This window comes from Eleginops maclovinus, chromosome 7 (assembly GCF_036324505.1).
Source record: "Eleginops maclovinus isolate JMC-PN-2008 ecotype Puerto Natales chromosome 7, JC_Emac_rtc_rv5, whole genome shotgun sequence".
NCBI lineage: Eukaryota > Metazoa > Chordata > Actinopteri > Perciformes > Eleginopidae > Eleginops > Eleginops maclovinus.
Genome location: NC_086355.1, coordinates 17,266,391 through 17,292,962, shown reverse-complemented (window position 1 = coordinate 17,292,962; position 26,572 = coordinate 17,266,391). Strand labels below are relative to the sequence as shown.

The following is a 26,572-nucleotide window of genomic DNA, read 5'->3' as shown; positions in this document are numbered from 1 at the left end:
GTTATTGAGTACCTCAGGTGAGCACACACACACTTTGGATGTACACACATTTTCTTCTATAAATGGCATGCACAGAGATAGTTCGGGGGGACTTCCACAATTGGCTCTGGGAACCCCGCATCGCCCGTGTTGGTGTATGATACTATGCTGTTGTAATAAACCTTATTATATACAAGCTGGTGTCTCCGGAGACTTCTTCATCATCTTCACAAACATCGCTACAAGATATACTTCACTGTTCCTATGGAGAGTGTATTAATCTTGTCATCAAACTTTTGTCAAGACAACGGCCCTATTCCTCAAAATGGTGAATGTTTCCTGCTAGGCGTTTACATTCTTAATAACATCCACTTCAAAATACAACCTATTTAAAAGCATGTACATTTAGAGAGACAAAAAATAATTACATTTTGAAGATGGTTCCTGAGTAACTCTGGTAATTCAAATTAACTTATTGTATGTTGTATGTCTACACAGCTAGTGCAACAATGACCCCAGAATGATTAATGAAAGACTTACTTCTGGATGTGGTCACAAACTAGTCAAGGTGACACATTTCCATTCGTACCTTCTCGTTCCTCTGTCATTTTAATTATTACCCAAGCTGCTGTGTGCTTATAAAAAGGTATCGGGAAAACAAGGTTATTCCACATGAAAGGTGTGCAGATTGCGGGCAGCGGTGTAACAGACAGGGAAACAGCTGGCGGCTAATGGTGTTTTTCGAAGAAGAGCTGCTGTGGTTCTAACCATCTTCCCTAATGCACTCTTTTATTCAACCTCTAACATTTTGACAATACCTGGCCTCGTCATGACTTTCCAGATGTATGTTTGTTCATAACTCAACTAGGCCCCTGTAGACCCCCAACACACAGACTCCAAGTACACTGTCTGGACATATAATACTTTGTGCAGTAAACATGCAAGTGCAATATAACCTCTTGCAATTTCACGTTTATTACCATGGTGTACATACATGCTATTTTGTAGTGTGCAAACACTATTGTAATGATGTAATATTCCCCGCTGCGGGACAATTAAAGGATTTCTGGGCAATTTTTTAACCAATCAGCCTAACTTTGGAGCATCTTTTAGGGAGGTTCCAGACAAACTGTTGTGACATGCTTGGTGTCAATAGGTTCGCCTGATCTCTTAGTTGCATACGATATCAAAATGACCACTGTCTCTTAAAATTGTAGGCCTTTTTAAGACATTTCTAAGACTGCTAGAGGGAGGATTCTGATAGAGTGACAAGGCCTGTCCAAATAGGTGAAAAAAAATCAGTGCTGTCATTCTCAAAAAAGTGAAGAAAACTACAAAAAATGAGAAAAAAAGAAAACACAGCCAGGTGTGGACCTGTCGAAAAAACTGTTTCAAAAATGGCATGTCTGGACAAGAAGCAAAGAGTCAAAAGACTACAGTTTAAAAAAGTGTTTAAAAAAAACGGCATGTCGGGAACTGGTCTGGTGTCAAGAAGGTGAACTAAAATGACGGTGCTAGTGATTTCAAAAGAGTGAAGAAAACAACAGGTCTGAACCTCAGAATAATTAGATGCTGAGTCCAAATAGAAATAGAAATACTCAGTCATATTTTAAGAACGTTTTTTGCTATTTTGAGATGCTAAGCCATTATTTTTATATTGTTTCTCATTATTATTTTGTTCAACCTCAGTGGCGGAAATTGTCTTTAAAGTTTGTGCAGAGCTTTGTATCTTTTCTCAACAACCGTCGGACAAATGAACGACATAACACCCACATCAGAAGTAGTCCTGCTATGGTAAGGATACCAACAACACACCCCCACATCCCCATGTGCTCCAACTGAACTCATTCTTCTTTAATGGTGCATGCACACACGCACACTTCACACACCAACTTATATTGCTGATGCAATTATTGCCGTAGACCTCCTGCAGATAAATGATGAGAAATGCTTCCGTATCCCGCTGTTACCTATAATAAATAGCCTCTAATGAATCGCTGTTTTCAAACCTACCCATCCATCCACCTTTGATGTAAGTTATGAGTTAACATTGTTAAGAGCACACTGCCAGGAATCATCAGATCAGGGAATATTGCGTCCGTGTAATCTGGTTTAATACCAGCTCGACATGTTGTACTCTGATTGCGTGTTATCTGAAAGTTGGAAAAGGTTTTTTGTTTTCAGCCTCCACTATTCACTCTGTTGCTTTTTGACAAAGAATATAACTGAGTGCAGATTTTTCCCTAGATGTACTAATGGTAACACTTGACTTTTGTTTATGAATGCTATTTTATTACATTTAATGTGTATGCGGATGAATGAAAATGACGTTTTTACTTCCAAGTTTTAGAGCTAATCAGCATCTCGTTTGTAAAAATACAATTTACTCTGAATGTTTTGGTGTTGGAAGTTGTTCTCAAGGGTACGATATCTTTTTTAACTAACTTAAAACACTAAAGGGAAAAAACCTAATTGCGCAGTAGTTGGACATGCTGGCACCAACATTGCCAACAGCGTGATGCAAAAACATTTAACAAGGTTTTAAGTTCAGCATTACATTACCGTTGTGCAAACGTAAAAATAAAGCACATCACAGTTTCATATGAAAGCAAATTACATTAAAACCATAAAATATGAACATTAAGGGGAGCTTCCTTCCTTTATTTTCTATCAAGTCACTTAGACGCCTTGAACAGACGCTTCAAATGCGTTTTCCTTCAATCAGATTTGCTTTACTCACATTTTCATGATTTGCTTGGCCTCTGGTGGTGTGCTGACATTGTGCTATTTGTTTATTAAAAATAATGAACTTTTCACACATTCAACAAACAAAACAATCAAGGCAAAACTCAAATAAAAATAATACACAATCAGGTGATCTTTCTTTCTTTCTTTGTATAGGCTTGTGTAACTTTAACTATTAAACACTGTGCCCCGAAGGCGTGTTTCAGACAGGTTGCCCATCTCTGTCTCCTTAGGGCAGTGGCAACCAACCTTTTCAAGCCCAAGATCACTTTTTATTCCAAATTGTAAACTGAGATCTACCAATCCGATATCTTCCAAAAAACCCACTTAGGAGTAAGACTGTTCATCTCATATGTATTTTTGCAATCAATTTCTGTTACAACAGGCTGAATGTACGTGCAAACATACACACAAAGAAAAACACAGTTATGCACAGTTATCTGTCCAATGCAAAATATTCATATTTACGGAAGGCATATCTGTTCAATACAAACTATTCACAGTATCTGCTCAAGGCACAATATTCATTTTTACGGTAGGCATATCTTTTCAATACGAACTATTCATATTCACAGTATCTGCTCAATGCACAATATTGAGTTTCTCAGTTCAATTAATAATATTCATATTTACAGATATTGGCCTACAGTTCAATGAACACAATCCATATTAAGTTTCTCTGTTCAATGCAAAATATCTGTCAATGCTCAAGTTGCTCTATCAGCCTGACTTTAATGAGACTGCTGTGACTGCACATTATCTGTCTTTTGAAATCTGGTTGATAGTTAGTGACTGCCAGTCTGAGGCAGTCAGTAAGATGTGCGTCAGTCATACGAGTTCTATACTTGGATGTTATTATTTTCATTTGTGAAAAGGCCGTTTCACATAAGTATGTGGAGCCAAAGTAGGCCCTCAGTTTAAGCGCGCATGACCCAATCAGTGGATACCGCTCTCTACTCACGAGAGACCAAAAGTCCTGGTCTCTTGCTCTGGCCTTCAATTCAATGTCGCTTTGCATTTCAATGTCATCTCCATGTTAATGCCCATAGGTAATGTAAACACCTCCTACATTTTAACTGACAGCTGTTCAATGTCAATGCTGAGGAAAGGGTTTGATACAAAACCAACTACTTGCCCCATGTCGCGTACCTCCACAAATCGATGAAAAGCGGTTTTGTCTGTGAGGTTTTGTGATACCTTTTCAAGATTTGTGACATGTGTCAGCCTCGCATGTCTTAACTGAGTGGTCCACAAACTGAGCTTCACTTTGAATGCCTTCACTGCGCTAATCATGTGACAAAGCTCTCGGGCTTTCCCTTGCAATTCTCGGTTAAGGTCATTGAGTTTTGCGGTCAGATCGGTAAGGAACCCCAAGTCCAATAACCAAGTATCGTCGGACAGCTGCTCATACTCCTGTTCCTCGACTTCAGAAAACTGATGATCTCTGCCAGCAAATCCAGAAAACGCTGGATCACCTTGCCCCGACTGAGCCACCTTACATCTGCGTGAAGGATCAAATCTCCATATGCAGAATCGAGTTCGTCCAATAAAGACTTAAATAGACGGTGCTGAAGCGCTTTTGCGTGAATTGAATTGACTATTTTAACAACAACATTCATTACATGTGACATGTCAATTGCTTTAGATGCCAATGCCTGTGGATGTATCAAACAGTGATAGTTTACAAATGGTGGAAAGTCTGGGTCTTTTCTGCACAACGCGACGAATCCTGAACGAACACCGATCATCGCCGGTGCCCCATCGGTTGTGAAGCACACTATTTTATGAATGGGAATCTTGTACAAAGGCACAAAGTCCTTGAATGTCTTGTAAACGTCCTCACCCCTGGTTCTTTCTTTCAATTGGATAAGGGCCAGAAAGTCCTCCTTGACAGTAAAATCCGTGAAAACCATTCGGACAAACACACTTAGCTGGGCTGTGTCTGTGGCGTCGGTAGACTCGTCAAATTGAATTGAAAAGTATTCCGAGAAAGATAAGTCTTTTAATACTTGCTGGGATACATCTTCGGACAATGACTCGTCTCGTCTGGCTACAGTTGGTGCACCAAGTGGTACACTTTTTATCCTTGCTTGTATGTCTTATTTGTTTTTAAAATCAGCAAACAAGATGTCAGCTGTAGGGCTCATTGCTTCTTTGATCAACTCACCATCCGTAAATGCTTCTTTGTGCTTAGCCAAAATATGGCTAACTCGGAGGGACGTTTCTGTAGCTGCCTTGCTCTCTGCTGTAGGCGCGATGAAAAGCGACTGCTGTGCTTTTACTCCTCTTTTCAGTTCATCAATTATTTTTGATCTTAATGCGCTGTGGATATGAGTCTTTGAATTTAGCATGGGTGCTAGCATGATGGCGCTCCAGGTTGCCACGTTTTGGCAAGGCTACCGCCTGTTGGCATTTGAGGCATAGTCTTCTCTGCTGATGTGAAAAGAAATTCATGCTCCCATTCCGGGTGGAAATAATACGTTTTTGATTTATTTTTTGCCGGACCCTCAGCCATATCGATATTAACTGTTAGTTAAGATTGGCAGAACTTGGCACAGTTTAAAGTTACTACTTTCTCAAGATGTCCGTTAGGATATGATTATTTTTTTTAACCCCGCCCACAATTGCATGCAGCCTCAGCATAGACTAAAAGTAAAATGACCTATGCGTGATTCAAGTCAACAAGCCAGAGCTAGTTCTAAAAAGCTTGTTAAAACAACCAACCAATCAGAAAATGAGAAAATGCTAGGGATCGACAGTGAAGGCTTTGAAGATCGACCGGTCCATCGCGATCGACCTGTTGGTTACACCTGCCTTAGAGTCTGGCGCCGTGGGAATTGTAGTCCTTTATACGGTGTTAACTACAGATGTCATGATAAATTGGCATTTTTTGTAAAACAAAATGCTGGGTCTAACAGGGAGCCTTCAAATAACTTCTACAGCCAGATGTGTCAGAAAATCTACAGTCCCAAAATGTTTTGGGCATTACCAACTGATTCCAAGTAGATGGGGTAGCATACTTAAATGCCTTTTTACCAAATTCATTCCTGGATGATAAATAGACTAAATATATTTGGACTTGGATATTGTTAACCAGTCTATAATACTGGAAGTGAACTCTTTGAGCATGAAATTTAAGTTTAATTTATCTACTGGCTATGCTGCTTAACTTGGACTAAGTGGTTAGATTAGTCACCTTTGTTGAGTTAAAACAACACATGTTATTCTTCACGTGGCTGCATACACGTTCAATGTTGTTGATGAATTTCTTAATCATCCACACATAATTGAGAACATATTTTGTCTTGCACCACCATGACATTTATTTTGGATCCACCATAATTACATTCACAGCAGGTCTGCGCCAAGGCTGTCCTGCATCCTGTGTCCTCTTTCTGTTATTTGTAGACTTCCTGTTAAAAATGATGAACAGTGTCTTGTGTAAATCCTGATAGATGATACTGTCACTTTGGCAAAACCAAGAGAAAAACATATTTAAAACCTGAAATACCCTGAGGCTTATTGCAGTATGTCACATGGGCTGTAAATGAGAGCAAATAAGCTCAAGGGCATTTACAGTGTCTGATGAAGATCTTTAACAAATGGAAACTGGTACTTTTTGGCCAGGGTGACGGAACCATACAGTGAAGTTGTGTGATCTTTCTTTGTTTACTTCCTATTTACTGCATAAACTGGCAGACTGTTTGTAGAATCCTCAACCAACCAGGTAAATTAATATAACAGCACAGACGTTTATCCGTCACATTGATTTCTTAGGCATTTCCGTAGATGACAAATTAAATTGGAAAAGCATTTTTATTTTCATTTGTAAGCAGAACTGTGAAGTCACTGTGAAGATCAACAGCACACTCTGAAGCTTTATATATGTCGCTTGCTTATTAACTTTATATTATTCCCTGATTTAATAGGGTTGTTTAGGGACCAACCTCTCTAATCTTCATCAACCTTATCTGCAAAAATGGTTTGTATGATTGGTACATTTTTCAAACTCTAATTAGACATCTGCTCGACTGTTCAGAAAACTGAACATTCTCTTGAGTATAACAAAAATATTCAACAAGAATGTTCTTGTATTTTTCGACCATTTTACAACATATCTAAATTGAATTCCTGTGTTCATTGATACAATACCTGAAAGATAATTTCCCCTTTAAAAATTGCGATGAACATTTTTGTGTTTCCTATTATATATTTTATATCTTTTGTTAGAATTTCAAAATTATGTTAGATCTTTCATCTTCTTTGTAATTGTTATTTTTTCTTCTTACGGTCTTTTGAGCGAACTCTCCAATCACATTTCTTCTTAAATCTCCATTATTCTGGATTGAATGCAGTTTTAACATAGAATAAACATAAAAGTCACAGCATAGATTTAATCGAGCTAAACTGAAGAGGATATGCATCTATAAATACACTATACCTTTCTGGCTCCTCCACAACATCTGAATAATTAGTGAGGAACATAAATAAAAGGTTCAGTGAAACAGTATTTTGTTTTCTTTGCAGCTTGTTTGAAGCAGCGGCTGCAGATTGCGGGACGACCGAAACTCAAGATTGAAGATAAGGTTTAAAAACGACACATTTAAATGCAGAGGATTTGTGTTTCGTTCAAAATATAAAGCTCTCACTGTTATAAATCTTTGAAATGGCAAGCCAGCCTTGAAATCCTCAAAATAAAATGTAAGCTCACAGTAAAATAGTTTTGAAACCATGCAGCATTAATGTGGTATGTATATTGAATATTGTTCTATAATGATGAATGCAACTTGACCTTCATTTTAGTTGTATCCCACATGGTTTGCCTTCTCAATTATGTGATACGTGTGTGTTTTGTGGCACCACTTGGGCTTTTTAATTGTCTGTTCACCCTGAGTATGCAGCATGCTTTACATCGGTGCTCCAGAGACAGCCACACAACACAGCGTTTTGGGCAGTAAATGGACTTCATAATAACATTTCGCTTGAATTACTGAGTGAAAAGGATTGCGAACAGGCATGTTAGTGTTGAGGTGTACCTGGTTCCACTCACAGTGAGGGAGTAGCAAGCTGATAAGCTGATGCACAGTGCAGTGCCCGTGCTGGAGAGTATGGTTTGACCATGTCCTGGTTGTAGGAAGGACCAAACCCCTCCTCGCATGATAGGCCAGTACCAGTGTGTTGAAGCATATTCTGGAGCAAAGGACAGATGTAGATGTAGTTGTTTCTGGCTCATCCAAGGTGAAAGGCTGTCTGCTAAAGATGTAATGGGCTTTATTGGCACATTTCACCAACATATCTATGCCCTCAGGTAATATTAAGCTAGTAAAATAGTAACATTCATATTAAAGGGGCCCTTTTATGCTCATATTCAGTTTCATATTTGTATTTTGTGCCTCTACTGTGACATTTATCCATGCTTTAAAAAAAAGCTCTTTATTTTTCTCATACTGCCTGTTATTTTTCTCCTACTTCTTTCACCCTCTGTCTGAAACCAGAGCCCATTTTGCTCTGATCATTTGCTATCCGGCTCTGTTGTGATTGGTCAACCGCTTAGAGCTGTCCCGACCCTTAGCATATCACGTACAATGTGTTAGAAATGCTAGCCAATAGAAGCACAAGTGAGTTGTAGTAACGGGGGAGGTGTGTGGGAGAGAAACTCCTTGTGGTGAGAAGTTTGAGATTTAGTCGTTTGCAGACCATTTACATGCACCAAAACATTTATAACACACTACAGGAAAATGGGAAACCCCCTGGGTCATTTTTCTTACATTTTCAAAGCTCTGTGGTCCTGTTTTCACCATTGAGTGGAATCAGTTATTGGGAAAATCTTATCAGATTAAAAAAAACATGTATCATAATGATCTTAACAAGAAGCTCAATATGTATGAAGGGGCTTACATTTATTACATGGAGTGGTGAGTCGTACTTTCCTGCTGCACTGTCAAACAGTGTTGATCTTTGGCACAATATGACTCACACCCAAGAACATATGAAGACACTCTCTGCACTGAGGATTTGCTGAGGGAGCACATCAGTCTTGAATGTCAGGGGAAAAAGAAGAGGTTTCAAAAATGCTTTCTTTCTTTCTCCCACTGACAGTCATTTGTGCTGTGACGTAAAGCGGCTGATTGTTCTGCTATTACTGCCCCACAATGGAGGTAGAAGACATATGGGCTGTTGTTTCATGATGGCCCAAATAGGTGTGCTTTCTTCTTCTGACAGCGATAACAGCAATGCAGTTCAGTTCTAAAGTAACAGACATAATGCCAACAATAACAATATGGTCGTTTTGTACATTTGTGTGATCCGGTGTCATGGTTTAGTGATGAAGATGGGTGTTTTAATTGGTGTGGTTGGTTGACAAATTACAATGTCAAACACACTAAACACTATAAGTCGAGATTCTGCTTCATTATCTGTTAAATAATTTTGTCCAAGCTAAGTCATTGATGATAATACAAAAAACTGAGGTTAAAGTTATGTTACTATTAATGATGTGGAACCTGGTTTTAATTCACATATTAACCTAAAGATGCATAAGAAACCTTAATTATAAACTTGTAGTTTTATGCGTGCTGGTAAACATCGATATGGTGCCATTCGGTCAGTCAATAGTCACCATTCAATGAAGCCTAACAGTAGAAAGCACAGTGAGAGAGCCAATGATGAAGAACAACAGCACGGCTCTTCAGAATACCAAGACTGCCATCCCCTGGTCAAAGAGTGAACCCATCTCCCCCTCTGAGACACACTATGCACCTAGAAGCATGTGTAACACTCACTAAAATAGGACTTATTCTCTCTCCATTTCATTTATCTTAGAGGTTTGGCACAATTCCACTGAGTCTGTTTCTCTTTTTGTATAATGAAGGAACGTGATGGTGCTTTATCACATGAACATCCTCATCCCCAACATTAGCTCAGATATAACGAGGGTTACTCAGAGGACGAGCCCCTCTCCGCAGAATGATAAAAGACCCGAGAGTGCGTCCGTTGACACTGCATCGGTCATTAGCCTGGCTCACTTTGCCCTTTCATATATTTCTAAATAAGTGCCTTCCTGCGGCTTTAACGGACCACCTAATCTGCCTACTTAGAGGTGCAGGGGGAAAGAGGAAATCCACAGAGGTGAGTGTCAGGCAGGTAAATGTGCTTATCAGAGCTGTGACATGTTTAGCGCCACTGGTGAGAATGCTGCAGGCTTTAAAACCTGCTAAGTTTTGCCAGTGATGTAAATTGAGGGGGGGATTAGTTTGTTTATGTGTGACATGCTGTGAATGTGGAAAAGTGGCAACCATTTATGTTACAGGTTTGGATCCCCACAGCATTTCAATTTGCACTCTTTTTAAAGGGGAGCAGTTCAATTTAGATTTCACCTGGTGTCAGCGTGTGTGATCAACTCATAAATATACAATTATCACAGAGACACCAGAGAAGCAACAGCGTATCCATGTTAAAATGTTGATGTGCCAACAAATTGCCATCAAGGCGATTAATTTGAAGGGATTAGAGATGGTTGTTGACACCAATGGGGACTTAATGCCAAATAGTAGTGGGAAAAAAATAATTTCTTAACAGAATATTTGTATGCCAAATAAAAATATCACAGCAAATCATCAGTCCCTACGGGAGGTTTCAAAACAAAGCAGAATAGGGTCACCATAACTCACTTGAGAAAAAGCAGACAAGCAAGATCCTATAGGGATAATTCAGTAATATATTGCATTCTTTTTTTAAGTAAATGTGTCTGGCCCTGTGCATCAGCATACCGTGTCAGAGGCTTGGCTCTCTCAATGTTAAGTGTAATCATACTAAAGTTCTGCAGTTTTCCCTCCCTTTTAAAGAAACAAAGGAAGGACATTTCCTACAATCTTTCACAGGAACAATATTTACCAAGTGATATATGGTGTGTACATAGTTAACCCTGTTGTCATGTTTCACTAACACAGGCCCCCGGCATTAAAAGCCCATGACTTGTTCCTTTTAAGGGTGACGTTACCCTCATCCTGCCATGTAAGATAAGCCTGAAAGGTTAATAAAAACAGTGGTAGTATATCTGTCAGATTGAAGAAAAAGCAGGCCGTTGGCAACTCTTTTGTAGATGGCAGAAGAACGATCAATGCAAAGTGAGCAACAACTGTTTTTTTCACTAAACTGGGGCACAGAATGGCCCAAAGGGAACAACAGAAGACAGCCGTAACTTTTCACTCTAGTGGCTCATGCCAAAGTTACTGTACACATTCAATACAGTGAGTAGTAAGAGCAGTTTCATTACCACCACCAGCCAGGGGAGGGGGCTGTTTAGAACATCTGTAGATCAAATATACTGTCTAATCATCTTGTGCTTTTGTTCTGATATTAATTCAAATAATGTCCAGTACTTACAAAGAAAAAAAGCATTTATTCGGAAACACTCTCGCTGCAGGGAGATAAAAGCATACTCACAGCAGTAGGAAGTCAAAGAGAAAGGGAGGCCATGTTACAAAGAATGGTTTAGGCAGTGGTAGGAACATCTTGTTCACTTTAGCACTTGATTAAACAACAGTTAAAATTCTCTCACACAGAAACAGAAATGATGTAGGATTCTGGTTAATGCACACTCAGTTAATTAACATACATACTGTACATCCACCACAAACATAGTTTGATTTTTTTGTGATTTTGTTGGAACCAACTGTTTAAGAATTCTCCAGCGTGACTCCGTTCAGCATGAAGTTCACTTCTTAGGTATTGGCAATGTAGTGCATGTTTTTAAAAAGACCAACGAATTAAAAGAATAAATCTTAAGAGAAATGAAACTTTGATGATTATAATGCCATCGTAGACCAGAAGCATGAAGGCCTCCTGGATTGTCAGCACCTGTCTCACAGTTTAGAATACAGCCGTGTGTAAAACAGGGAATAATCTGCACTGTGAGAAGGGGGGGGGAGGCCCGATTAATGGACAACAAAAACATACCAGTAGCTGCATTACAACCTTATTTTCACAGCCTCAACATTTTTTTTTTTTTACAAATGTTAAAATATCTACATGAAGCTCAGTGAGCCCAAAGTGATAATTTACCTCACCACAATTTTTTGTTTTTTTCTTGTGATTTACAGTCACCAAAGATTTTAGCCTGAACATCTGAAGCCTGGTAACAGTGGAATAAAATAAAAAAACCTGTTTGGCAATAATTCCTTTGATTTTCCAAATTCTCCCAGTCAGAAAATAAGTGATTCTTGGATGAACTACAAAAAAAAGGAAGGAAAAGAGCAGCCTTGAGGGCTAAACAATGAAAACATTTGAAGCTTCCAGTTTCAAAAGCTATTCCAAACATGCTCTGAAGTTGTTAATATCTGGACAGATAAATGAATGAGGCCAACATGTTCAATACACATTAAGTGTCATCATAAAGGAGCAAACATAAGACAGACAGCAGCATTAGAGTTGTTTTGTTAATCGATGGACATAGATTCAAGGGGTCTATACTAACAGACTAAGAAATATTCAGCTAAATGTTAGGGTCAGGTAAAGCAATTAAGAGCACTGTTTACGTCACAAAGACTCAACAACTGTGGTGTACACTGAGCCAAAGTCAAAGGCAGTATAATCGCTGAGTTTAACAGTGGAGAATGTCTCGAGCAGCAGAGTTAGTGTCAGTGGCAGTTTGGTCGTTGGCTTTCTCCGAGCCTATCGAGCTCTGCGGTCTGAGTCACAACAGTGGTTATCTCTCAATGAAATAGCGACTCAGATACCATTAATTAAAAATGTTGAGATTGTACTAATCACTTAACTAAAACCAGCTATTAAAAAAGATCAAATTTTATTTCATTGACAATGGCAAGGACGCTCTGCTTAGTTTCCCAACTGAACAGGTGCATTGTGGGTAGTTCAGGTCCGTGAGGAGATCAGAGTAAACAGCATCTCTCCTTGAAGCTCTTCTTGTTCTTCTTGTTCTTTCCTTTGCCGTTTTTGTCTTTGTTTTCCGACATTTTCTTGCCTCGTACTTCACGCATCAGGTCAAAGAACACCTGGGGAGGAAAAAGAAATCAACTGAATTAAATTAAAGAAATTCATAATATGTTTATTCAATACAGTTCTGATACAATGAATATCCCACATGGATTCATAGTGATGCAGTGTGACAGACCTTGTCGACGTTGGCTCTGGTTTTGGCTGATGTCTCGACGTACTGGACGCCCCACTCCTCGGCCTTCCCCCTGGCCTCGTCCACTGATACCTGCCTTCGCTCCTCCAGGTCGGACTTGTTCCCCACCACAAGAAGAGGGATCTTGTCCTCCTCCGCCTTCACCCGCAAGATCTGCTCCCTGCCGGCAGGGCACAGATTTAAAGGTCAGCGTGGCTTCATATATTACCCCTAGTTCTACTACTATAGGCTTGAGCTGTCAGGGGACTTTTATGTAACCTTTGCACCTCTCATTTCCTAATTTGTCTTGATCCCGAGCTGTATGCACTGAAGCACAATTAATTAGTTTGTCTTCGCATCCTGGGATCTCTCCTCTGTTTCTCATCCCAACATTTTATTCCATTTTCCCATCAATTGTGGGTTTTTTCTGGGAGTTTTTCCCCTGTGCGCTGCGAGGGTTGCAGCACAGTTGCTGTACACATCGAAAGCCCCCTCGGATATATGTGGAATATGTCTAATCAATCAAATTTTGAGATAGATATTATTCTTGCTTGTGTAAATAAGTGGGTGTCTTTTAATGGTGATACAAACTAGCATTCATTAAATAAGGGGTTTTACAGATATCCTGAAGAACTGAACCATGTTAGCAAGATCAGTTTAGGGAAGATATCTTTGTTGTTTAACCCATTGCTTTCAGGTGTGATCTGATGAAGAGCTTAAACCATTTGCTTATTTACAGGATTAAACATGTTTAATAATGATACCCAGAAAGATGCAATGAAAAGTCACATTAAAGTTCAACAAGATACTTCAGGGGTACATGATTCTACAGTGCTGTTGACCGAAATCTGTATATTAAGAGAGAAGCTGCCAGCACGGATCCACACTGACAGCGACAAATATCATATAGCTATAGAAAAGCATCAAAGCAAATTTGTGATGCAGGATACGTTTTCTAAACGCAGAGCACCTGAACCTGGATTTGCATTAATTAGCATATAGCACAGACAGATACTCCTGAGACAGTTCTCGGGACAAGGAAATTAAAAGCTTGTTTGGTGTCCCTGCCTACTGAAAAATAATCTACAACAACAGTGTAATCAAACAAAGATATAGATCATATCAGCAAGGGACCACTTGTACTGGCTGAGAAGTGCTACACGAGAAGTATTGGAGCAGGGGTAAAACATGGCAGCCTTCTATAAGAGCCATCTGATAAAACATATTTAAACCTACGTTAAAAACTGTAGTGTAGCACTCTTACCGGGATGCAGCCTTTCAGTGTAGGACACATTTTTGGTGGGAAAAGGGATTTGCTTTGCTTTCCATCTGTTTATTATCTTACATATTAGTTTATTATTAGATTAGAAAGCCAACACAGACTTCTGGATAGCGTGCAATCCTCTCAGCTGAAGAGTACATAAGGTATGCGCTATTGCTGCAGCTGTACGTGGACGCATGTATGTCACCCTGAATTGCTGTCTAAACTCCCAAAGAGCGCTATTTCAATGGTTTTGGTCCAACACACCAAGGCAGGATACGCTACCTGAACTCGACCGTGGCACTGAAGGACTCCTGCTCTGTGATGGAGAAGACCAGCAGGAAGCCCTCCCCGCTGCGGAAATAGTTGTCCCTGATGGCAGCGTAGTCCTCCTGGCCGGCTGTGTCCAGAATATCAATCTGGACCTCCTCCCCATCCAGGACCACCTTCTTCCTGTAGCTGTCTGCCTTGGTTGGCTCGTAGTCCTCGACAAACTGGGGATAAAATATGATACAAGTTGTATTCACACGCATTTAGCATTAAAATAAACGTTAATTATATTATATTATATTTATATTGATATATAATGTGCATTAGCAGACAGCTGGAATACTTGAAATGGAAACCAGAGGTCGGGTTAACCAAATATTTTCCACCATTCACTGTTAGTGTTAGCGTAGGGGCCGAGGGTAATTTCAGAAAAGTGCTACAGGTCCAGCAATCCAAAACAAATGGAAATGTCCAAGAGAAGTCGTCTGTCTGAGAAGACGCAAAAATGAGTAGAATTGCATTATTCATATCTACCCATTTAGACACGATGGCCAAGGTCTTTAAAAGGTGGACAAAGCTGCCATAGTGTAGAAAACAGTCATGACTGTGTCTCTGTTTTCTCCACGCTCTTAGAAAGGTAGAACATTTAAGAATTAAATCATAATAAATATTTGATATTTAAAAAAGAAAAATAGCATATAATGAAGAAAAATGTACATGTTTCTTGGAGGGCCACACAGAAATATGAAGGGTCTATTTCCAGCTTGTTATGGTAGTGAGTTGTTAGATTTAGATTTGTTTTAATTGAGTGAATTTATTTGAAAAGTTGGGGAATAACATTTAAGAAGTAAAATATAAAAGAAACACATGTTTCAGCTCTGGGCTATGTTTAATTATACTTTTAGAATTAGCGGAGGGCCCCGAGCCGTAGTTTTGTCACGCCTGGTCTAAACCAATGCCTGCAACAGAATAGTGAAACATGTAGCAGATAGGCTGTTTGGTAGCAGAGCGACATCATGAGCGCCTCTGCCCTAAAGTTAGTGTTGCTGTAACAGTAAACAACATGTGGTAGCTAGCAGTGAAGCCCAGCAAAGTGTGCTTTTAGATGGGGTTTTGCACCTCTATTGTAGGGGCCACTTTAGTGTCCTATAATCAAGTTCTTACTTTCATGTAACAGATAGTTGCCTGAAAGCCAACCTATTGAAAGCAATTGTTTCAAAATAAAGGTTTCCAAAGGTAAAAAGTCAAGTTTCATTATCATTATTGTTTGGTTTTGTTTTGCTTGTCCTTGTTTGTCCACCCTCCTTCAAGTGCTATATAAATATACGAATATTAAGAATCATTTTCATTTTGAACGTTTTAGAGAAGTGCTGATACAATACACATGTTTAGCAAAAAAGAGATGAAGAAATTAGGTCTTTAAAAAAGTTAACCAGTTAGATAAAGAGGTGCGTGTCCCTACTGTTAAACCCAAACTTCTCCATCTACTATATCGCAGTGTTAGGCTGGGCTGTGTTGACTCACCTCATCATACATGAACTGCAGGGTGAGGGCCGACTTCCCCACGCCTCCGCTCCCCACCATGATCACCTTGTGCAGCGCCAGAGAGCTCTGGTTTTTACCTTTACCGGTGGCCATCACTGGTTTCTTCTTTGTGTCTCTTTCACACACATGCGCACACACACCCACTCATACACTTCCTCTGCACACAGACAATGACCCGAGCTGTGGAGGACACAAGTGGAAACATGTCATTACACACAGCAAAAAGCCTCCAATCAGTGAGAGCCGTGCGTGGACGTGCGACAGTTGTTACTTTACAGCTTTCACTAGGACAGTAAGTCGCTGTGCCAAGGCTTTGCTCCAACACATCTTTAATCCTCACCCCCCCCCCCTCACCCTTCACATTAAAGTGCCAAATTGCGTACTCATGAATCCTAGAACTTTATAAAGTTCGCCATCAAAAGGTCGTTGCAGCCAATCAGAAGTAATGAAGCTATCATTCTCCACTGAGAGGCGGCATTTAGCAGCGCATTAAAGCGGGGCATCGTGCTCCCCTCGTTAAAAGGCAGGGAGCAGTCGTTTGGTATCTATCTGCACGATATGAGCCCTGCCCTCAGAGGCAGGAGCTCATAATTGCTATCACCCTGACTTTCATATCTGTCAGACAACTTACAACAGTGCAGTTTATTTGTGTATTTTTTTGCCACATAGCTTTCAGATATTTCACAATAAGCCAAATGTCAAAACTTGTTGTCAATCAGCAATATTAGCGGGATTCAAAACTACAAAGGCTATTTGGTACCACTTTACAATAAGACTACCCTTATAAGGGATTCATAAAGGGTTTATAATTAGGTTGTAAACACTTTATTAATCGTTAAAAAACATTTATAAACCAGTTCTAACATAGTTTTCATACATAAACACAGGCTCACTATTTGTCAAGATGACTAAGCCTTATATTGGCTACCTAGCTTCCTTCGTCTTCTTCATCAGCCAGCATCCTGGGTATCTGTCGTTCACTGAGTCGATTCTCTCCCCATCCATCGTGATGTTGAGGGCAACCGGTCACAGTTGCCCTGTGTATCTCTTGTCTTATTAAAGTTTATTAATGATTTATAAACTGTTCACAACCTAATTAATAAATTAATTACAAACTATTCATAAACCCTTTATAATGGCAGTCTTATTGTGAAATGGTACAAGCTATTTTTGATTGATTTGTCTCAGGATCACATGTCTATATGATAAATTAACTCCACTTGCTAGAGTTAGAACTCTTACCTCTTTTCAAAGAAATGTAAAGTATTTATAGCTGTGTCAGCACACATTAACATGAATAATGATTGGATAATGGCAATAACCTCAATACTGAGCATCCCTAGTTTGATTGTGATGCATTAAAACAGACATTTATGGGCTTTTTTTAACGACTGTCAAATCCCTCTGGAACCAGGTCTGGCATTTTGCCTTTTACTGTAACAGACAAGTGCCAAAAAGGGTCAAAAGTGGAATTCAATACTTCAGTATCGAAGCCAACATCCTGTATTCCTATGACGACTCCCAGCACTTCCTGTGGGTCAAGCCTGCTGAGGCAATTAAGACGGCCTTCTGTCTGAATAACACAAACGACTTCAGCTTTGATTAGATAACCCTTAAGCAAATCCTGAGCTAAGAGTTTAAGCTGTCAGGACTCGATGTTGTGCTATGCTCCACCTTTAGCAACTCTGCTCAGTCAACTATCATTTACAACATCTCACTACCAACATAAAGCTCTGTCAAACACACAGTTGAGACTATGGTGATAGGTTAACAGATGTCACATTATTTAAATAGAAAACAATCTTGTGCCAAGAAGCAATAAGGCAATAGTTGAGAAAGACACTTTGATTTGGTATCCTGAAAGTCTGTCTCTCAGGCGACTCAATAATGTCGCCGTCGAGTCTCGGGAACCAAGCTCCTCTCTTTTGCAGAGTTTACCTTCTTTGCCCTATTTCATTTGATCTCTATCTGTAGGAAGACAAACAGCTTCCCTCCTCTCTCCATGTCGCACTAATGGAAGCGCTGATCTAATTCAGAACATTATTCCCAATGTGCTCCTCCCCAACAGTAAACATTACACTTGAGCAGGATGAGTGTGCACTGAGAGGTAACCAGACAAGGCAGAGCGGAAAAAACATTCCTGCTGACAGCAGGAAAAAAAGTGGTTTTCATGTTTTCGCAGTAGGGTGTTCAGGGTAAAAGTAGATATAATGTCACAACACCGCATACGCTTGTGAAACCAGAAACAATGGTGTATGATTTCAGTACCACCTTACACTACCATTATAAAGAATTCACAAAGGGTTTATAATTAGGTTATTAATTAAGTTGAAAACACTTTATTAATCATTAAGAACCATTTACAAACCAGTTCTAACATAGTTTCATGCATCAGCAAAGGCTCAATATTTGGCAAGATGGCTAAGCCTTATATTGGCTACCTAGCTTACTTTGTCTTCTTCATCAGCCAGCATCATTGGTTCACTGAGTGGATTGTCCCCCCATCCATCTTGACGGTTCTTTGCATCTGTAAGCTAAGTAGCCATATAAGGCTTAGCAGTACATATAAATGTGGGCTCACTATCTGGCAAGCAACCGGTCACAGCTGCCCTGTTTGTATCTTGCACTCACAACCTAATGTATCAATTAATTACAAAATATTGGTCTTATTGTAAAGCGGTACCAAGATTTTTTTTGAAACATTGCATATTATAAACCTAGATAATCAAATTTTTCTGCAACATGTACTTGCATTTTCTAAGTGGACCAATTGGTTTGCTTTAAATTAGCCTACACTGAGGATATGGTACCATGGTTCCACTACCCCCCCCCCCCCCCCCCCAACCAGGAAGTATGACCTGTGCTCTTCCTGTCATTGTTATCAGTAGCCAGGCCAGTGAAAGGGCTTATATGAAGGATATCTACACACACATACAGACACACACCTAAACTCAGCACTTATGCATAGGGGTCACTATCTAAATTATTCAAGTGTAACCCACTTCTTTCTGCGCATGCACACACATAAAGCCCAAAGCTATAAATAAAGCAATCACAGTCAATAAACTGAAAGTGCCGATGCACATGCTTAGCTCCAGAAAGTGCTAGTGCAACTTTTCCCAAAGGAAGTTACAACCTTAGGGCAGGGGTCCAACCAAATGTCCATCAAGTGCGATTCACCACGTTGCACGCAGTGTTAGGGCAAGGGAGGAATCCATGCTTAGGCCTGACCTAGATATTGAAGAGCAGTTTGCCTGGTGCTTTTTTTTGCTTTTTGAAAAGGGGTGTAAGGTTATGGAGGAGGGGTACAGACCACTGTGGTTGTTGAGATCCTGAAATATAGATGACCCCGGTGCAGTGTGGGCTACAGGAACTCATTAGGATTCCCTTTGGTGAATGGGGCAGTATTCGCTTGCTGCTCATTCTAACACACTGGCATGGAGGCTCCGGGGGTTTTGCCAGGACTCACACAAATACAGAATCACAGCAAGCAGGTGGAGCCAAAGAACGCAAGTGGAAGCTGCCAAGAAAAAAGTTAGAATACCTAAAAAAATAACATTCACCCATATTGTTTTATTCTTTCACTGAATGGGAAGATTGTTACAGCCATCGTTGCTGAGACCTTAAAAACTCCCTTTCCGGCATTCCTGAGGTCACAGGGGTGAGGGGATTTCCTCTCCCTTTCTGTTGGGGAAAGCAGGGTCTTTTTCTGGCCAAATAACGACTCAACAACTTCCAAGAATCTGATAATGATATTAGCTCAGTTCAGATGTTTCTCTGAGTCATCCGGAACAGTCTATCGTGTCCTAAGGTGTGTGTGATCGCATTGAAACACTGCACTTATGCCATGTGAATATTAGTTAATGATAAATGTCAGTCGACGGGCATATGATGAAATTACATTTAAAAATATTGTGAAATTCTTCGACGAAAACACCTTTGCCTCTATTTCTCTTGTACACCATGTATTGTTGTTAGGCGACATCTAAAACAGAGCCACCCTTGATAGTTCTACTGCCAGCAATTGACAACTCCCTCCCTAACACACCGGGCTGCCAAACTGGACAGCTACCTATCAGACTAGTCATAATTACTGCTCACTGTGGAGAAAAACAATATAATCTAGATGAGTCACCTCTGTCACTCTGTCATGAGGATTGCGCAAGAATAGGTGTTCTGTGGTACACGGCCATCGGGATTCAAGATCCTCATGTTTGTTTCACAGAGCAACCGATGATTTAATAGCAAATGAGTGTGGAGGCATCGCAGATACTGTGTGTGTAAACTAGCAGAGATACAGCCGATGACTGCTAATCAGGAAGTGATTTGGCCTATGGTGCATACTAACAACCCCAGCGGAGTGCACAGAGGGGCCTTTGACAGAACCGGGCAGCAGGGAACTAAATCCTCTATGTGCTACAATCCTTCTTACTTCAGCAACACGGAGTGAGCCACTTTTCAAATACATCGCTCTGCGCAGAGAGAAAAGCTCTCCACTGATCCCATTCTACTGTCAGACCAAAAACACATCACCATGCTGTGATACTGCATATAGACAGCCAATACATACATTATAGAATTGTGATGCAAAAGCTTCTTCAAGTCTGCCCCATAACACATACCAGATATCCTCTCTAACCCCCCTGCAGCCGGCCCTGGTGATCCTATCCAAACACTCACTCCCATTACTTATGCATTCCATTGGATTGGTTCAGGGTAGAAAAAACATTCACTATCAAATGTATTCGTTCTTGTTGAGCATGTCCCAAGAGTCCACAAGTAGCTCCAACATGCTATATATGTTCTCATTTGCCTGACAGGAAACAATAGGTTTGGTTACAAACCACCTGCATCATGTTACGGGCCGGCGGTGCTATCATGGTTACAATTGGAGGGAGTTGTAAACAATGACGGCACCACTGAAACATCCATCTAAACACCCCCCGACACTAGGCCTCTCACTCACGGCTTTCAAGTGGTCATGGGGCCTTTGGTGCATGTAAACCTCGGTTCTTAAAGCTTTCTGTACCATTTTAAACAGCCTTGACAGTAATCCTCTCTCTTTTGTCAACTTAAAGACGAATGGGCACGCAATAATACAGAATTGGCTTGGTTAAATGATGCTAAAACATGTTTCAACATGGACACACAACATATGTTTGGCCTCAAACTATCCAAACTAAGCACAGCTTCTGTGGTATCTTTGGGAGGTCATGTTAGTTGTAGCTGTTATGCAGTTTTTTTAAAGAGCGAACCATAGGCTAAAGTAAGCCTCTGCCACATGCTAACTTAAGCTAACAGGCCTCTGGATGCCAGCAGTGGGTTAAGGAGAATTCATTCATCCAAAAGTGGAATTATCATTGTGTTCTGCAAACAAATATCTTTGTGAGTTGTTCCTCTCTCTGTAGAAAACAGGATCTACTGCTTGTCATAATTGGTCCCTAAAAACACATTACACATCCACTGTATGCATGTCATATTGGCTTGCTTAGGGGAAGAAAATAACTGTACCAATTAAGTATCTAATTCCCTTGAAATTTTTTTTTATTTTTTAAAACCACAACAATAGTATTGTTTTCCTGGAAAGGAGTCGGTCATTCCCAGCAAAAGCACATTGTTGACAAACTGTCCCAGACCCAAGACAATTGGATTTCAATATTCCTGTTTTATGAGTCATGTATTACTGAAGTATACAAGAGGGAAAACCAGTAGTTCTCCTCTGTACCTTTGTAGCAAGGTTTGCTTTAAATTAGGGATGGGAAATATTATGATAATGAAGTAAAGATTAGCCGTTATATATATTTATTTGCAATATAGGATTGTTCTTGGCATAATTAGTTAATAACAGAATCCTGTATATTCAGTGATGAACATTATTTGAACTCCCCAGGCATGGTTTGAGTAATAGCTGACATTCACGCAAACTATCTAAACCTCCCTTCCTAGCTGCTGACGGAGTATTAATGATGGCTTGTAATGCACTTATCTACATCACCATCCACTGCACATAAACGCTCACTGTCCAAGTCTTTCTGCCCGAACACTGCACTTCATTAACAGATGGGTTTCTGGCTGTTCTATGACACACCAAGAACACAGGTCATTCAGGAACCCCATCAGTAAATGAAAAGGAGCAGATCAGAAAAGCAGATGGAGCCCTTTGACATGAGCCAAACAGGTAAGGTCTAAAATGAACGCTTGTCATATTTTGAGAAGTTGCAGTAACAGGAAGGAAACCGGAGGGATTAGCATTAAGAAAAACATTGAAGTGTATTTTGAAAGCTCCAGGGATAAACACCGGACGGTCTTGACAGAGAAAGAAGAGGAATGCTTTGCCTCAGTCACTAGACCGTTCTCCACTTCTGATTTCATTTGCGTGCAATGGGCCTACAACTATGCAAAATTCTATCTTTGCCAGAATTACAATTTGGCTGTGTTGTGGCTACAATACTGCTCAATGTCAATCAAGGCTCTGCCCTATTTAATATGTTCACATTTTACTGGAAGGTTTTTACTTCCTATGATGGCCCATTGTTTCTGCCCATTTCTAAACAAAGTAATGTATGTTTAAGTGGGAAACGCACTAAAAACGTAGACAATGTGGTCATAAAAAAACAATTCAGCCATCAATAGTTTCATACAAAACCATCGGATTCAGACTAGACTGCAAAACAGATCCAGAATTTATTTCCATGAGCATGCTCCGATTGTGCTGGAATCAGCATTTTGCCCATGAGATGTTTATGAGGGATGTGTCACCTGTGATATAATATTCAGTGACACTTGCTGACTGGCTGACTTGGGTTTAACCCTTCCAACAACTAAACCTGGGGACACACAAGGGGACATTTTAGGCTTGGAATTATGGGAGGTCTCACTTGCAAAAGCTTTCTTCACTGATGAGGGCTTTTTACCAGTTCACAATAATTATCAGTCACTTACTCAAACAGTAATTATCCCCAAAGAATTTTGACCTGCTGCATATTGTGTTTTCACTGTTATTAATTTCGGGTCTGGTCGTGGGTTTGTACGTTCTGCAGAGTAAAGTTTCAGAGAAATGTTGTCCAGTTGAATTTAGAGTTGTTTGTTATGTGTCATCAGGAGGCCACACTGCAGCTTCCCTAGTCATTACACATTAGATAGCCTATTCAACAAAGACACACCATGAACAACAGAGGAGATACTGGTTCAATCATTTAAATAGGTTATTGAGTCTTTTTGTCTTATATATATTTTTTCTGTTAAACAAGTTGTTGCCCATTTCCTAAATTGGGCGATATTACAGGAATATCGTTCAATATAATATACATTTGCCACAATAATGGATCTTAAGTGTCTATAACTGGGGAATTATTCCATTTAACATCATATTTCTAAAACAAATATTAACAGGAGGCATACGTCAATATCCTCCCAACTGGGCCTCATGAAACAAGGCTAATGTTTCTTTGAAATCTTTCAATAACAAACCCACTTTAGTTATGAATAAAATTGCCTAAGGGGGAAACGTATTAGGACTCATAAAGCCAACAAAGTTGAATGAGTGATCGATTATTCTCTCACTGCACATATTGAATAAATAACTGGTCAAATCTGGGGTAGAGCACATCCCTAATGCATGTCTCAACAAATCCTGTATATATTCTGTAAAAAAAAAAAAGAGAATAATGAGAATATGTATTGAGACAGCCTATTTTAATTATATTCTTAATTTTAAAACTAGGCCTAAATCACCCTAGAGACAGATGAATCTGGATGATGATTTAGATTTATGGGGTCAGATCAGTCTCATAATACACAAATGCACACAGAAGGATTCACACTTGTATTTCAGGATCCGCACAAATGTTTTTCAATGCACCCACTAATGTGTTCCGTTTCATATACATGTAAATAAAATCCAAATACAGAAGAAAAGTTTTACATATGTACTTTTGATCCACACATATTTGTTTCCGTTTCAAACCGCTGAACATACACAAACCGCTTTCTGTGTGGGTTTTTTGAGACTCCCCTGACGGTCACCCGATTCTTACTTGTAATGTTTTCTATCTATAGCCAATCAGATGTCTCCTCCATTCTACCCCAATCACATGAGCACGCCCCCACGAGGGTATGATTTCTTGCGTTCATGACGTAGCGCTACATATACGCATTGTGCGCTGTCCGGAGCTGACAGGTCAACATAGCGTCTAGCACAAGTGTGGGCTAAGTGATAAGTGTCTCTGCGTGAATGATTAAATATGTTTTAGGTATGAATTCTTGACACGTTAGTGATGTGTTACTGTTAGCATGGAAGTAATATGGGTGGCATGTAATGCTAGCGTTTGTTGGCAAGTTGGCTACATAATGCTAATAGACTATCTAGGAGTATTACCTTAAATAGCTAACATTAGCCATAAATGTCTTTAACTTCTTTCATTCTCTCGTTTTCTTTTTTAGGGACAGCTTTGCAAGAATGAATCCAAAGTCTCCTGCTCGAATTACTATTCAAAATATATTCCATTGTGTTTAATGATGGAGTGGAATTGAACATTTAGAGCTGACATTAAATAGGATTAACCAGGTAAGGTCCAAGGTATAGTCTATTAGCATTATAGCTAACTTGCCACCTATATTACTTCCATGGTAACAGTAACACATTACAAGAATTCATACCTTAATACATTTAATCATTCACGTAGAGACACTTATCACTTACACTTGTGTTAGAGGCCATATTGAAGTTGACCTGTCAGCTCCGGACAGCGCAAAATGCGTATATGAAGCACTACTTCATGAATGCAAGAAATAACACCCTTGTGGGGGCGCGCTCATGTGACTGGCTTAGAATGGAGGACACATCTGATTGGCTATAGATAGAAAACATTAAAAGTCAGAATCGGGTGACCGTCAGGGGAGTCTCAAAAAACCCACACACGAATGCACAGCGATCCATGCACAGAAAGCGGTTTGTGTATGTTCAGCGGTTTGAAACCAAAAACAAATAAGTGTGGGTCAAAAATACATCTGTAAAACTTTCTTCTGTATTTGGATTTTATTTACATGTATATGAGACGGAACACATTTGTGTGTGCATTGAAAACCATTTGTGTGGATCCTAAAAGTCAAGTGTGAATCCTTCTGTGTGCATTTGTGTATTATGAGACTGATCTGACCCCATATAGATTTGTCCTTTTTCCTGGGACCAAAAGGGAGTATTAGTATACAGAAGGAATAAGTGTGTATTGTTTTGCCAACACTATCCTAAATCTCCTCAAGCTGTCTGCAAACAAAAAAGGCTGATAAGAGCTGAAAACGTTACACCCAAATTTAGCATCAGTAAACACAACGCTAAGTATAGTTGGTTATCCAGCACTCATATAGGCTAGTATAGCCTAAATCACCCTCTGATTGCAAACAGCCCTAGTTGCCTCTACTCAAAAACTGTATTATTTTCATCTTTTTTATTTCCACAGAAGTGACCAAGTTTCGTAGTTGCCTTTAGAGGAGTACATGGCCCTTAAAGCAGGGCAGTGTTTAGAAGATGTACTTTTAACTGCGTATCAATAAGTTCGCAGGAACATAATATATGTATCCTATTGTAGAGGAATAATTCGTGTGAACACCTGCATAACACCCTATATACTTTCCTGATGGTGTAGTGGAAAAATACTCTGTCACACTGTTTTTGCTGACAGTTAAGTTTATAACGAGGTTAACTGGAGGAACCATGAGCCAGCCTGGGTGTGTCATCTTCCGAGGGGGGGAAACTTTTCTACACTTAAATGTAGGCGGAAATATGCATTATAAAATCAAATTAACAATACGCTATGAGCTTCAGTAACTTCACCAATGACTCGTTACATCTGTTTAACAGGTTTGCTAAGTTAACAGTAGCATAACTGTTGAGTTACAATAGCTTTATAAACTAACGCTAGTGTCTGACACCATCAACACAAACATGGACTTTGGTAATACGGCTACATTTATCGCAAAAGCAGCACGGCCACATCGTAAATGAACGAAAACGCATCAGAACACATTTGCTTGTATTATTCCTTAAATAATGGGGAAACAATTCACAAAGTACCCACACATTAAAGCAAAATGTGTCCACATCAGAAAAGGCTAAACACCAGTGAGGGGTATCGCTAGCTAACCTTAATATAACTTACCACCGTTTATTTACATGGCGTCTAATATGAGTGTTATTACGAACCCATTTCACATACAGGCGTACATGACACGCAAACTACGACACAAAATCGGACATTGAAACTAGTTAGTTAAACTCTACAGGAATTAGGAGTTTATTTAATATCATCTTATGTTAGGCGGTCACTGGTCGCTCGTCCTTCCTTAAAACAGGTGTGGTACTTTGTTACTCACTAACGGCCGTTTTAAGAAGCACCCAGTTGTTCAACAACATGAATAATTTTCTGAAGACTTACCAAAGCAGGATTTATATTTCTGCCCTCGGTTGACGCTATCTTGGCATTAATAGAGCATTTCGGGGCATTGGTTCTCCAAAAGCAAACCGTTCCTGCAACAAAAGCCCCACCTTCCGGATGTAAAAAGTACAGATGACAGGATGTTGCGTCATCATGGCCTTTCGCCGTTTATTTTTTTATTTCATTTACATAATACTACGCTCGTCACGG

At 39.8% G+C, this 26,572-nt stretch overlaps 1 protein-coding gene across 2 annotated transcripts; it reads right to left on the bottom strand.

Annotated features, from left to right (window-relative positions):
- Window positions 1-11,105: 11,105 nt before the first annotated feature.
- Window positions 11,106-26,526, bottom strand: ralba (v-ral simian leukemia viral oncogene homolog Ba (ras related)). 2 transcript variants are annotated; one of them, XM_063887448.1, is made up of 5 exons: window positions 26,363-26,526; window positions 15,909-16,109; window positions 14,400-14,608; window positions 12,857-13,034; window positions 11,106-12,737 (listed from the first exon to the last, which is right to left on the bottom strand). In XM_063887448.1, exons 2-5 carry the CDS (start codon window positions 16,020-16,022, stop codon window positions 12,615-12,617), a joined length of 624 nt encoding a protein of 207 aa, XP_063743518.1. In that variant the 5' UTR covers window positions 16,023-16,109; window positions 26,363-26,526; the 3' UTR covers window positions 11,106-12,614. The 2 variants fall into 2 exon arrangements, with proteins under 2 accessions (XP_063743518.1, XP_063743519.1); XM_063887449.1 differs by lacking the exon at window positions 26,363-26,526 and adding an exon at window positions 18,380-18,398.
- Window positions 26,527-26,572: the final 46 nt, after the last annotated feature.

Bases quoted from the DNA above. Each gene is read 5' to 3' on its own strand.
- ralba (XM_063887448.1), bottom strand. From the start codon at position 16,022: ATGGCCACCGGTAAAGGTAAAAACCAGAGCTCTCTGGCGCTGCACAAG. The intron at 14,609-15,908 runs GTGAGTCAACAC...TTTTATCCCCAG, and splicing joins TGCAGTTCATGTATGATGAG to TTTGTCGAGGACTACGAGCC. The intron at 12,738-12,856 runs GTCTGTCACACT...TTTCCTCCCCAG, and splicing joins CCAGAGCCAACGTCGACAAG to GTGTTCTTTGACCTGATGCG.